The 14,852-nt window shown below is 38.0% G+C and overlaps 1 protein-coding gene across 1 annotated transcript in view; it reads right to left on the minus strand.

Annotated features, from left to right (window-relative positions):
- Positions 1 to 14,852, minus strand: part of CKAP5 (cytoskeleton associated protein 5) — an 80,826-nt gene that overhangs the window by 53,462 nt on the left and 12,512 nt on the right. The window contains exons 5-13 of the mRNA XM_044681475.1: positions 13,124 to 13,295; positions 12,383 to 12,515; positions 11,582 to 11,682; positions 10,670 to 10,783; positions 6,661 to 6,765; positions 4,928 to 5,017; positions 4,643 to 4,807; positions 4,005 to 4,133; positions 2,247 to 2,429 (exon numbers count right to left, since the gene is read on the minus strand). Coding sequence (XP_044537410.1) covers positions 2,247 to 2,429; positions 4,005 to 4,133; positions 4,643 to 4,807; positions 4,928 to 5,017; positions 6,661 to 6,765; positions 10,670 to 10,783; positions 11,582 to 11,682; positions 12,383 to 12,515; positions 13,124 to 13,295 — 1,192 coding nt within the window. The remainder of the gene's footprint in view (positions 1 to 2,246; positions 2,430 to 4,004; positions 4,134 to 4,642; positions 4,808 to 4,927; positions 5,018 to 6,660; positions 6,766 to 10,669; positions 10,784 to 11,581; positions 11,683 to 12,382; positions 12,516 to 13,123; positions 13,296 to 14,852) is intronic.

The following is a 14,852-nucleotide window of genomic DNA, read 5'->3' on the forward strand; positions in this document are numbered from 1 at the left end:
TTAGAAAAGGAACAAACTTTTTTTTTAAACCCTTTCCTTCCGTCTTAGAATCTATACTATGTATAGATTCTAAGGCAGAAGAGTGGTAAGAGCTAGGTAATGGGGGTTAAGTGACTTGCCAGATTTGAACCTAGGACCTCCTGACTCTAGGCCTGGCTCTCCATCCAGTGAGCTACCCAGCTGCCCCCAAGGAACAGATTTCTAAGAAGACCATTAAGTAATGACTATAATGAGAAAAGGAAATATAAGATTAATTTCTCACTGGAAAAAAGAGGTGATAGAAAAGGGAAGACTCAAAGATGACTGTAAAGATATAAACCTAAGAAGCTGATGTCTACAGAACAGTGAACTTCCTACAAGTGGGCCTAATTTTGGAAAAATCATTTAAAGATCAACTAAAATGGCAACGTACTTTGATGACTCATTTTCACTTTGGCAAAGAGCTTGCTGAAGTCAGAACCGATGCTATTTAGTCCTGAACGGTGCTAGATGCTGCTTATACTTCAAGCAGGGTAGGTTCCAGAATGGTACTGTGACTGAGAAAGAAGGTCGCAGTGTCAGGAAGACCTCTCACTGCTCTGAACTGGCTGAGTGATTCTGGGCAAGCCACCTAATCTTTGTATATCCCAGGGAATTTTCTAAGATAACATGCTGCTCAACAATCTCTGTAAGCTTCCATTTCTCCATCACCTCTGTTCCAATGACACTGTACCCAATCCAAGTCATTGTCGTTGTGTTAGCTGTCTTCTCAAGGCATTAGCTCTACTCTGGTTCCACTTTTCTCCCTTTCTAATCTGGACACTCTAATATGCCATTTTAAGTCTATATGTCCTCTCCTCTTGAATTTCTTAGCTTCTTATCTTGAGGCCACTTGTGTCTAGTCTCACATTATTGGCCTCTTCCTGCCCTACTGACAGGCTGATGAACAGAGCCTGAAGAAGTCTAATGAACATGCCAACTAGATACATTATGAATTCATGGTATTCTAACCTCACCTGGGCCCAAGGTGGTTCTTTTAATCCTAACTCCCTCTCTCTTCACAGAAGTAATTCCAAACCTTCTCTCCCCTCCTTAAGCCTCCCAAACATGCCTTTTCCACTCATTCAAGCCTTTGCCATTACTCCTAAACTCCACTCAACTACAACCACTCTCTCTCAAGGGAGTTCACATTCCACTTTTGGGCACCTTTTCTTGTTGGCATGTTTTCCTCAATGTTAAACATAAATTTGCCTTCTTTTTTTTTTTAACCCTTAATTTTTGGTGTATTGTCTTATAGGTGGAAGAGTGGTAAGGGTGGGCAATGGGGGTCAAGTGACTTGCCCAGGGTCACACAGCTGGGAAGTGGCTGAGGCCGGATTTGAACCTAGGACCTCCTGTCTCTAGGCCTGACTCTCACTCCACTGAGCTACCCAGCTGCCCCCTCTTCTTTTTAACCTTTAATTACTGATGTTAATTCTTTCCCTTAGGGCCAAAAAGAATAAGTGCAACTTCAATTCAACACGATAGCCCTGGAAATCTTGAACATAGCACTCTAATCTCTTCCTACACCACATGCCCCTCACCTTAAATCTTCTCTTTTCCAGGTCAAACATTCCTAGTTTTTTTTCAACTTATCCTTAACTTGACATGGACTCAAGGACCTCCATTGTCCTGGCTATTTTCCTCTAAATCCTCTCCAGTTTATCAATGTCTTTCTCCAAGTATTACTCCTAGACCAGAACACAATACTCTAAATATGGTTTGGTGTTAAATTATAAGTGAATGGGTACCTAAGTGAGAGAGTCAAAAGTAGTACCAGATCAGATAGATGTGATCTACCTAGATCACATTAGATCTCCATGTTTCCTTGGTAACAAAGTCAACCACCAAGTTTGTTGGTGGTATTCATATTCTTTATTATTTTGGATGCAGGAATTGAACTTGTACCCAAGGGATAGGGCCTAGATTTATGATTCCATTTTTATAAGTCACTTCTAGGTGAGGAACCTCTTGGCCAATGAAGTCAGCAACTTCCCTGAAACTTCTAGTCTTAGAGAGTAGCATGGGGCACTGAGAGGTAAAGCTGTGACTAGGCCACGGTCACACAGAGCCAGGATGGGTCAGAGGCAGAACTTGATAGTGGAAAGGTCTTGGAGGCTGGCTCCTGCCCTCATCCAGAAAAATTACAAGAACATGTTTACGAACTCCAAATCCTTGACAATAATATGTTAATTTCTAAAAAGATACCCCCATGCCCGCTTCTTTACCTTAGCAGCAGGTGCCTTTTTCGGGGGCCCTGATTTGGGTACTGTAGTGTCCTTCACATCCTTATCTCCTGCAGCTCCTGAAGCCACAGTCTTTCCAGGAAGAGGCTTGGACTCTCTTTTATCAGCTGCTGCTCCTGTTTTTTTGCCATACACCAGTTCCACCTTCTCTGAACATTCTTTGATCTGGGCAAAGATATTGACACCAAAGTCATTAAACTCAATTTTAGTAGATAAGCCACAGAACTTTCTGTTTCTTATCTAATCAAGAATTCAAAGAGAAGACTGCTCCCTTTCAAACTAAAACCACACAGGTAATAGCAGATGCATATTAATAACTCTGTGTACTGAACTAGTATACAAATATCATAATGCAGCTGCAACCTCTGGCTATTCCACACTGAAGGAAACCAAATCTCTTAGATGTTTTTCATTCAGTTTCTAGATGGTGTTAAAAACGAACAAACTGAAGTCAAGCAAAGGTTTATCTGGGTAGTGAAGATATGTCAGTGATTCCCAAAGTGGATGCTACTGCCCCCTGGTGGGTGCTGCTTCGATCTAGGAGAGTAGTGATGGCCACACTTTTTTTGTATTACATTCTATTCTGAGTTCAATAAATAGTATCATAATTTCCAGGGGGCGCTAAGTAATATTTTTTCTGGAAAGGGGGCGGTAGGCCAAAAAAGTATGGGATAATATGTATGATATAAGTTATACATATCTGCCACATAGCACTTTTCCTAAGAGCCACTTGGGAAGATAGAGCCAAACTCGGGGGAAAAAGTGACTATTCCCCTTTCCCCTCTCCCTCTAGAAACTCTGACTTCCTTCAGATAAGTCTATGAACATTTACAAAAAATTTACACCAAATATAAAGCATGGGGAATTTTTAAAAAGGCAAAAAGAAGAGCCACAGCTCCCAGGGACCATACTAAATGGGGGAAGACAACATGTAAAAAGAAGCTGAAAAAGGGAATGGGGATGGGAAGGTACCCACAGGGGTACGGTATTAAACTAGAGAATAAAGGATGACTGCTCTAGGCTACTTCTTCAGAATGGAAGTTCTGGGAGAAGCTTAGAATTCAGAGAAAGGGATTCCAGGGGTGCAGAGAGAAAGTAGCTGAAGCAGGTGAAATCTGAAGAAGGCACAAATCAAATGAAGCCTCTATTAGAGGCTATTCCACACTGCATAACCCCAAACTCTAAAAATTACTTTGTAGTTATTTTATATCAACTAACTGGTTTATGTGTATTTCTCCACAGTAAAATGTAAGCTCCTTAAGATAGGGATGGATAGTTTTTATTCTGATTTTCCTATCCTTAGGGTCATGCATATAGTTGGCACATAAGTGTGTTGAATAATAGCTAACATTTATAAAGTACAGTAACTTTGGCAAAGCACTTTACGAATACCTCATTTTATTCTCACAACAACTCTGGGAGGTAGATGCTATCATTATCCTCACTTTACAAATAAGGAAACAGAAGGAGATAGAGGTGAAGAGATTTATTTGCCCATGGTCACAGAGCCTGAATGTGGGTCTTCCTGACTCCTTGCCCACGTTCACTATGCCATCTAGCTGCCTCTAGCTATGCATGAGTTTGATTAAGATGGCCTGACATCAAAAGTTCAAATCCCTACAAGGATTTTCTTGGAGCAATTGCCTGCCCCAAATACTTATTCTCCAACTCGGAAAAATAAAGTCAAAAAGGCAAAAGGTGTCTTCTTTTACCATCACACAGACCACATTATTGACTTACCCTATCAAGCTTGAGTTTGTCCACATCAGCTAGGAAAGGGTTTACAGCTTTCTCACCAACCACTTTCAAAGCAGTGCCCAGTGCTTCAAAGGCAGCATCTCTGACTTCAGGGGCAGAATCATTGATGTGCTATGACCCAAAAGAAAGAGAAATCATCTTTCTTATTTTTCCCCTTAAAAAGAAAGGCTCTCAAGGTATTATTGAATTCAATTCAGATTAATGAATGTAAGTCAACACGGGAAGTTAACATGGGAGCAAAATATGACTTTCCTTGCACTGATGAAGAACAAGCTTTTCCTAAGGATAGAGAGAAATGCCAGGATTTTATGAAGTAAAGTTTCTGATCCCATCATCTACTACTCTCAAATTAGCTTAAAAATTTCAACAATTTTGATAACTGTTCTTGTCCTATACCAACCAAACACTCCCAGGAGATGGATAAGGAAAGCCAAATTAAATCATTAGAAGCTCCACTAATCAAAAATCCCATGTCTTTTCCTATAAAGTAGTCATAGTAAAAGAAACACTTAAAAAAAAGTTCACTTCAGTCACCACGTTTGTCGAGGAATGTCACTACATGGTGAAAGCCTCTAAATATCGCTAATACAAACTCCCTAAGTTCTACCCTCCATTTGTACCTTCAGAAGAGCAGCACAAAAGGGCTTGAGCAGGCTCTTTGGCAGTGTGGAAGAAGTACAGTGACGGAAACTTCTTGCAATAAAAAGGGATGTCTGCTGTTTAATGGTTGGGTTCTTGTTGTCCATCACAGCTAAAACATCCTCACTGATGTTCTGTAGGGTAGTCTTCAAAAGAAGTCAGGGGAGAACAGAGTCAGACAATGGATACTGATCAACTGTGAATTAGAGCAACCACAGTATTAACTTGGCAAAACAATCAACACAAACCGGATGTTACTAACTCACAGTTAGGAAGATCGCATCAATGGCCTCCTGGAGGGCTTGGACTACCTGAGGCTTCTTCTCTTTAAACTTCTCTAGGATGGTCGGCACTACCTATGAAAAGGTACAGCTTAAGTTGAGTAAAACCATTTCACAACTCCTGAGGGGAAAGAACACTATGATGTCCAAGCAAATTAACAGGGATCTATTCTGTCCCACCAGTGAGGAGAAATGAAAAAATCTGGCTGAGAAAAGGATAAAAAATGAGATCACAGCTAGATCTGCTTATTCAAATTTAACAATTAAAACCCAGTCAAATTAGATGTTTCACTCTTCCCTTTTCCCCAACTTAGGACCTAGGAAAGCAAATGGAGCACTTTTTCAAAGACCAAAAATCCCAGTCAAAATTGGTTTATACAGAAAACTCATTTTATGGAATAGTTCATGAAATAAGAAATAAGGACTAGTTAGTAACAACTGTTAAATTGTGTACTGATAATAAAGAGGTCACTGTGGTACTTAGGAAAAATATCAATTATCTCTTTACCTTTTTAAAAAGAAAAACTTAACAAAAACATCTAAAAAATGCTCTTAAAATTTTCTTAAATTGAAACATAGAATTTGGTAGCATTCTTCAGTTTCAAAAGAAAAACTAGTTACAAAAGTTATCATCAGATCTCAGACTACAAAGACATGTGGTGACCCTTACTTTAATTTTTAAATCTCAGAAAAAATATGGTCCTAATAGAAAAAAGTTACACAAAAATGGCATAATTCTCTAAGATAATATAAAGCTGAGAAAAACTGGATCGTGATGCTTATTTTGAATCCATGACGTGGTCCAATATTATCTAATCAGTTAGTGTGATACAGAAAGATTCTCTGAAATTATTTTTAATGCAGTGAGTAAGCAAGGTCTAAATATTATAAACACGTGATGCTAAATATTATATTCTTGTGCTGCTAAACAAACATCCCTGATGAGAGGGACTGGGTTCACCTTCTCCCTGTCCCCTGGGAACCCTTATGCTTGTTGATTATTATATTTACTGTGTTTCACTTGGAACTTACCCCTCTCTTTATTTTATCACAATTTTAATAAATGTTCAGATTTCTGGGAAAACATCAACAACAACAAAAAACTTAGTGATACAATTCAGTTAAGAGTCTGTACTCATTTAAGACCAGGAACAGAATACCAAACTTCACTGACTATGCCATACTGGATTTTGAAATTTCTCCATGAACTCCAAGGTCAAGTAAGAGTTGTAACTACAGAGAGAATGAACTGTTTGCTACAATTTACCTATGTCTGTAAGTTATTGAAACTTCCTGAACTCAGTTGCCTAGGCAAAAGAGAATTCATCAAAATATGTCCTAATAACTCATTTTCAATTGTGCAACCTAACATGAAAAGCATCGATTAGCTAAAATCTAATTTTAAATAGCAAAATAAATCAAACTAAACAATTTAAATGATTGAGTATCCAATCCAATCTAATATCAAAGTGAATTTACTTGTTACAACTGTATGTTCATTACAATGTTTTTGGGTACACCAACATGCTAGTTGAGAATTATAATGACTATGAAGCACTGTTTAAAAGTTATTCTATTAATAAAGTAAGTACTCTTTTAAAACAAGGAGTATGGCATCTGTCAGTCAAAAGGGTTTTGGGTTTGTTTTTTTTAAATATAGACGAGATAAAGGGGTCTATCATTTCTACTCCTGGTTCCAAGACGGGGTTACTACTTACATGGCCTGCATATTGACCAAACTTCTTCCTGAGCCCAACAGCAAGTCCAGTAAGACATTTTGCTGCCAAAGCCACCAACATGACATTAGTGTCTTTTCCAACAACCTAAAAACAAAACACAATAATTTTAGTTTAATACAAAGAAAACTTTGAAAAGTCACAGTGTGCTGAACCATTATTTATTTTATTCTTTGGTAGCTGAATGAATTTTTGGATCCCTAACAATTTCTGTCAAATAGTTTTTCCTTTTGTCCTTTCCCTGAAGGCCAAAAGCCACAGAAAAACTTGACTTCATACTGCCAATTCCCTCCCCTTTGGAGACAGTAGAGGAGCTAGAGATGAGGCAGCCAGGGCTAACCTGTGGCGGACAAGCATGGAAACTTCAGCAGCTTAGAAGCAGTTAAGTCACCCTGGAAAGAGCTACCTAAAGAATCCCATATTGACAATCTGTTGGCTTGAATTCATGGGTAAAAATGGGAGACCCAAGGAGCTGGATGGACAGATGCTATAAGATCTTCCTGATGTCCCTTGAAGGATCTAGATGTTGTCATTGCTACTGTAGCATTTCCTTGAAGGACTAGGTGGATTTGGAAGACTCAAGTTACAAAGTCTGTTTTGTGAGTTCCCTTTTAGTCAATTTGCCCATGACATAAACCCATTTGTGTCTAACAGCTGTTAAAAGTACAATTTAGATTTAACATACTGGCAATAAAATTCTGTGGTCACACAATGGGAAAAATCTTGGTGAGAATATGAAAAAAAAAAATCACATGGATTTTAATTTTTTTTTTTTAGAAAAAAGAAAGAATTTAAAAAAGCTTAAAATTTTAGAAAAATTAAAATAAGTGAATTTTAAAAGTTGACCTATAGGGTACCTGAATATTATTTTTTTTAAGAATTTTAAAAAACGAATTTGAGATATACTAACAAACGTGAGCATATTTTCTTTTACAAAAGACAGAAAAAGAGAACAGAGAAAAAGAGGTATCTGAAACCATAAATCTCTATGACATAAAACTTGGTTTTAATGCAGAAAAAATGCATTTTTAAATGGTAGTTTCAATACTGCCTTGCTTGTGGCCCTTGCTAAACTCTCTTTTGTTTATTTTGAAAGGACAAAAACACCAGCAGAGTTGGACAAGTAAAAGAAGGTACCAAAGTACAAGAAGTATTCTTCAACTAAAGAGAGCAAAATTAAAAGGGGGGAGATGTTACCCATTTAGCATGGCAATTAAACTATAAACTAATAATCTGGTAGAAAAAAAATCATTTGAAAAGTATTCTCTAACAGACTCCCCCCAAAAATCCATTGGGCACAATAATATTCCATCACTAGCATATACCACAATTTGTTCAGTCATTCCCCAATTGACGGGCATACTCTCGTTTTCCAGTTTTTTTGCCACCACAAAGAGCATAGCTATAAATATTTTTTTACATGTTTTTTCCCCTATGATCTCTTTGGGGTACAAACCCAGCAATGATATGGCTGGATCAAAGGGCAGACAGTCTTTTAGTGAATTGCCATCCAGAATGGTTGGGTCAATTCACAACTCCACCAGCAATGCATTAATGTCCCAGTTTTGCTATATCCCCTCCAACATTCAGTACTCTCCCCTGCTATCATTTTAGCCAATCTGTTGGGTGTGAGGTGGTATCTCAGAGTTGTTTTGATTTGCATTTCTCTAATTATTAGAGATTTAGAACACTTTCTCATGTGCTTCTTGATAGTTTTGATTTCTTTATCTGAAAATTGCCTATTCATGTCCCTCGCCCATTTATCGATTGGCGATTGGCTTGATTTTTTTGTACAATTGATTTAGCTCCTTTTATATTTGAGTAATTAGACCATTGTCAGAGTTTTTTGTTGTTTCCCTTTTGATTTTAGTTGCATTATTTTTGTTTGTACAAAATAATTCCTAAAGGAATAATAAATTGGAGGAATTCCATGGGAACTGGAATGACCTCCAGGAATTGATGCAGAGTGAAAGGAGCAGAATCATGAGAACATTGTACACAGAGATTGATACACTGTGGTAAAATCGAATGTAATGGACTTCTGTACTAGCAACAATGCAATGACCCAGGACAATTCTGAGGGATTAATGGAAAAGAACACTACCCACATTCAGAGGAAGAACTATAGGAGAGGAAACCCAGAAGAAAAACAACTGCTTAAACACATGAGTTGATGTGGACACAATTTGGATGTAGACTCTTAATGACCACCCTAGAACAATTATCAATAATATGGAAATAGGTCTTGATCAATGACACAGGAAGAAACCATTGGAAATGCATGTTGGCTACTGGGGGATGGGGAGGTGGGGGAAGAGAGAACAAGAATATGAATCATGTAACCATGGGAAAAAAATTTTTCTAAAAAAAAAATAATAAAATAAAAATGTAAAAAAAATTCCATATATTTTTTTTTCATGTACTTTAAGGAGAGAAAAATTATTACAGGGATTTGTACTCCCAGTACCAAGGGTGTCCTCAGGCACAGAAAGAAGCAGGGCAGGGATGAGAAGAATCTTTTCTTTCAAGTACTCTCCTATCAATTTACTCCTCTTTTTGATGTTTCTTCCTTATTTTTTCTTCTTTTTCACTGGGTATAAGGGGACTGACTAAAGCATCTTTACAAAAAAATAAAGGTCCATTTCATTTGCTCTTTAGTCTTAATTTAAACAGCAGATGAAATGGACCTTTATTTTTCATCACTCCTCCCTCTCAAAGTACAAAATAGAAAGCACCTGAAAGGACTGATTTTCCTCCCCTGTGGGTCAGAGTAGGAGTAAAAAACAAAACAAAACAAAACAATAAAACCATTAGAACTGAGAAGACTCCAGAAAGTCCCTAGAAATCTCTGCTCATCTTAAGAGCACAGCAAACAGATCCAGAGAGATAAGGTAACAAGTCCAACCAAACACAGGCAGTTAGCAGCAGAGCCAGGACTAGACCCCTGGCCTCAGCCTGGTGTACCTTCTCTAGCAGCAATCTGGTTTATAAAAGAAAAAGTCTTGGGCAGCTGGGTAGCTCAGTGGAGTGAGAGTCAGGCCTAGAGACAGGAGGTCCTAGGTTCAAACCCGGCCTCAGCCACTTCCCAGCTGTGTGACCCTGGGCAAGTCACTTGACCCCCATTGCCCACCCTTACCAATCTTCCACCTATGAGACAATACACCGAAGTACAAGGGTTTAAAAAAAAAAAAAAAAGAAAAAAGAAAAAAGAAAAAGTCTCTCCCTTGTTCCAGTCTTTGCCCATGGATAGCTGCTATGAGGCTAGTTTCCCAAGCATAACTCCAAGAGGATCACTTCTTAACAAAGCTTGTTGTGCCATCATAGCAGGAGTCTACAAGAAAGATCTTGTAAATGGTTTACATGATCTACTGCACTTAATAAATGCAGGACATAGAATCACATATAAGCACTTCCAGGTACTGTGACTAGAACCTTTGAAGTCATCAGGTCCAACCTTACCTGAAGTCCTCTCCAGTGAGGGAGGATCCCTGACATCCTGTGGCAGAGATCTCTACTCTTGGATCATCTTCAAAGTCTGTACTCTTATCCCTATATGCCAGAGCTATATTTTCAGATTTCATAAAAGCCATTAAGTATAGAGATCTAGAATGTTACTCAACCTTGGCCTCATAACTCGAAACCAAAAGCTTTCTAAAATGTTCATTGAACCTGATGACATACCCATATCCTCGTGCCCATTTAATATATAAAACAAAAGCATAGCTCTTATGTTGAGCTCCATTCTGCTAAATGGTTATTCTGCATAGACTTGAAAAACTTTCTTCATAATAATTTATAAAGCTTCCTAGCATGCCAATATTCTGAAAATACATATAATAATGGCCTACTGCTCTCTAAAGATTTGGAAAAAAAAATCATACTTCTATTGAGAAATATTTAAGACAAAACAGCAACTATTTAAAAGAGAAGTAATGCTACAGTCTCCATTTTGAAATCACATCACACTAAAGCTCCAATAGCCCAGATTTACCTTTTTCAGTGCTTTGACTAAATCTGAATAATCTCCAGCTTCCAGTTTGGGGTTTTTCACCATTATTTCTACAGCCTCCAAAGCTTCTTTTCTCTCTTGCCATTTTTTTGCCTCCTGCAGGGGGCAAAGTAAGAGTCACACATAGTGTAGAATATTTTTACAAGTATGAAAGCTCAGCCTCTATGCCATGCAGAGACAAGCCCTAGTATACAAATAACATGCTAGTTACCAAGAGCTGATTAAAGTAAAGAGTTAAGACTGTAAATGAAGCATCCCAGGTTATACCATCATAACAATAGTCAAGATGATTTTTCTTCATAAATTATTTTTCTAGTCTGGGAATCAAATGGCTTTCAGTGATCAAGCACCATGGTCTGATTTCCATACGGTACTTTACAGGCCTGATGATTTATTTAAGAAAATGATACCAAGAGAGTCTTTAAAAAAAAATCACCTCCATCTTAGAATCAAATATCACGTATGGATTCTAAGGCAAAGGAGTGGCAAGGGCTAGGCAACTAAATGATTTGTTCAGTGTCATACAGATAGGCACTATCTTGGGTTAAATTTGAACCTAGGACCTCCTATCTTCAGGCCTGGCTCTCTATTCCCTAAGTAAAATTTTAATAGTTAAGAAATATCAGTATGAGTGACTATTATAGAAATGCCTTATTAGGTCTGCAAGAAATTACATGATAAATATTTTCAAAGCCTTAGCATGAGTACAAATAGTTATCACATACTGGTCCAAATTTTTACTACTCTTAGAGGCCAATTTCCCACATTACAGATACCATCATAACCACTTTCCCTTACAACCGTAAGAAGAAATATGCTGGAACAAGTGTTTAAAACTCAACAGGTGATTATTGTGAAAGCATCTAAAGAAAAGCAAGTCTATGGATAACTTACAATTTTGTCATAAAAGTCTTTGGGAAGCTTAGACAGTATCTCCACAGCTTCTAACAGCTCATAAGCATCTATTTGTGGCACTTCATCACCTTCATCACCACCTAAAAGAATTGAGAAAACTTAGGAAATGAAAACAGAATACACGTCAATCCTTTACTATTCTGTTCTGAACCTTGTAGAACAGAAGGAAGGAACAGCCATTTATGCAGCATCCAGCAGATCCTTCCTTTGTCCACAGAAGCCCTAGGTAATGTAACGTGCTTCTTTGCTAGTCTCCATACACATCAAGGTTAAAAAAAAAAAAAAATCAGTCAGGTCTTTCTGAATCTAGGCCCAACACTCTATCTTACTTGCTGCCTTCTGAAGTTTACATTCTAGTAAAAAGATAGGATGCTAACCCAAACAGCTATATTATGTGTGTGTTATCACCACATAGAACAAATAGGCATGAAAGCATGTAGTGGAAAACAAAGATCCCAAGGTGGCATCTGAATTGAGCTTAAAAGATAGAAAGTCTATAGGCAGAGAAAAAGAATGAAGAAGTAGGTCAGCTGGTCAATAATCACTTATTAAGCACCTACTATGTGCCAGCACTCCATTATGTGCTAGAGATACAAAAAAGAAGCAAAAGACAGCTCCTGTCTTCAAGGAGCAAACGGATATTCACAAACAAGATGTCAACAGGATGAACAGGAACAAAAGAGTGAGGCAGAGAGATGAGGAGAAAGCAGAGTGGAGCAGAGAAGGCATGGGGATCTGATTATGTTGGCCATATAACAAGCCTGAGAACGGAGAGCTTACCTCCCTCAGCATCTCCTCCAGCAGACTGTTGTTGTTCCAACTTAGCTTCTAACTCTTGCTGGGAGCGCAGGAACCGACTAGGTTTAGGAGCCCCTGTGGGAAGTTTGACCCATTCTTCTTCTAGTTCCTTCAACTAGAAAATCATTAAGTTTTTTTAGAACTATTTGCCAAAACATTATCACTAGCAATGTTGCTATCAGGTGATATATTCTTGATTTATTTATTCTGCACAGACTCAATGAAACGATCAAAGAAAATCTAAATTGCATCAGTGTGTTGGGGTATTGGTCTTCAAGATGCCCACAAAGAAGAGCCTGAGCTTTTAATGTTTACTAAGGGGGAGGGGCAGCCCTTCTCAACTTGGTGTAGTTATAAAAACAAGATATCCATTTGGCAGCACTATTCACTTAAAGCATCACTTAGGAGTTAAATTATGGCCTTCAAAAAGAAATTCCAAACAACAAAAGCCCAACACACCATATAACAGGGCCTGTCCTCCAGCCATAGTGATATAAGGCTATTCTATTCTATTAGTTACTGGAGGGAGCAGACAGGACTGGCAGGACTGTAACAGCAGAGGAAAAGAATTAACAATGCTCTGAGGACATCACAAAGACAAAGAGAATCTGAGAATGGATTCTGGAGATATATGCTTACCACAAGATAGCCCTTGCTTCAGGACTGAAGGACCTCTATTCTATACCACTTGGCCAATAACAAAAACAGGTGATAGGGCCTCACCTGGACAGAATTTATATTTTGTAGCGGAGCTTTCAGAGCATCTCGAATCCATCTGTAAATCTCCACAGCAAATAATTTGGCCTCATCTCGAATGGCCTTCTCTCGAGACTCAAAGAGTTTTGGCAACACTTTGATAATTGGCTTAAGTAAGATAATTTTTGAACCAAATTCACTAGGAGTAAAAGGTTGAAAAACATATATAAGTTTGTTATCAGTTGAAACTTTTATCCACCTACATGCACTTTCCTAATCCTTCCAACACCTAATGCTCTCTTTCCCTAAATACTTTGCATTTTTTCTGCATGGAAATAAATGTACATGTTTCTTGAATGTGAACTCCTTGAGAGCAGGCACTGTTTCATTTCTTATTTGTCCCATAAGTACTTATAAATGTTTGCTGACTAATATACATATACTTAAGTAGCCATTATCCTGACAGACTTGGAAGACAAAGAGGCAAAGGACAAAGAAGAAAACAGGTGTTCAGAACCATCTTTACATACATCTAAAAGCAAATCTAGCTAAGGAGACTGTTATATACTACTTTGGTTTCAAATACTCTTCCTCCTGCTACCACCACACAATGAAGCCAATCTAGATGGCTAGTTTTACAAGAGGTTTCACTTAGTAAACTGATAATCCTGGTTAACATTTTTTTTGAAATTTTAAAGAAGAATGCCTGGCAGCACATATTCTAAAACAAACAAAAATGCATTGATTCTTTAGGGCTCAGTGAGGTGAGGAATATCCCAAATCATTTACATATATGGGGATAAGGACAAGGTGTTTTTGTAATGATCAGTGGAAGTTCTATAATTATGAAAATTTTCTGGTTTATCAAATCAAATCATTAAAGTTGGACCCAGCAGACCTTTTATCATGTCTAATCTTTTAACTTCAATTCATTTCAATTCAATTTCTGGAGGATGAATGAGGGCACGCACATATTCCCAAGGATGCTCTATTTAATTTTTTTTAAACCATTTTCCAACGGGTAGTTTGTAGCTTCTGTTGATGTCTAATATATATATATTTTTTAATTTTATTTTAAACCCTTAACTTCTGTGTATTGACTTATAGGTGGAAGAGTGGTAAGGGTAGGCAATGGGGGTCAAGTGACTTGCCCAGGGTCACATAGCTGGGAAGTGTCTGAGGCCGGATTTGAACCTAGGACCTCCNNNCCCCCCCCCCCCCAGATGTCTAATATATTTAAAAAAATTTTTTTTCATGGTTACATGATTCTTCTTGTCTCCCTCCCCTATCCTGGAGTTGACAAGCAATTTCACTGAGTTATACATCACTCAAATCCTATTTCCATTAAATTTGTTTTTGTAATAGTCATCTTTTAAAACCAAAACCCCAAATCATTTACCCATACAAACATGCAATAAATCTCATGTTTTCTTCTCAATTTCTACTCCCACAGTTCTTTCTCTAGATGTGGATAGCATTCTTTCTCATAAGTCCCTCAGAGTTTTCCTGGATCACTGCATTGCTTTTAGTAGCAAAGCAGGACATTTTTTTTAAAAAGAGCTGATTCAGGCTAGAGGGCTCAGGGTTAGAGAAGAGTCCTCTGAGAGCTCCCTGTAAGTAAAAGCCAGGTACTGGAGGCACAGGACACAGGGCTACAACTCTGTCTCTGCAACTCACTAACTCTCCCAAAGGCATAGTTTCACCATCTGTGGAGTGAAATGGTCCAGAGGCTCTTTGAGATTCCTTCCAGCAGAGA

This window comes from Gracilinanus agilis, chromosome 6 (assembly GCF_016433145.1).
Source record: "Gracilinanus agilis isolate LMUSP501 chromosome 6, AgileGrace, whole genome shotgun sequence".
Taxonomy (NCBI): domain Eukaryota; kingdom Metazoa; phylum Chordata; class Mammalia; order Didelphimorphia; family Didelphidae; genus Gracilinanus; species Gracilinanus agilis.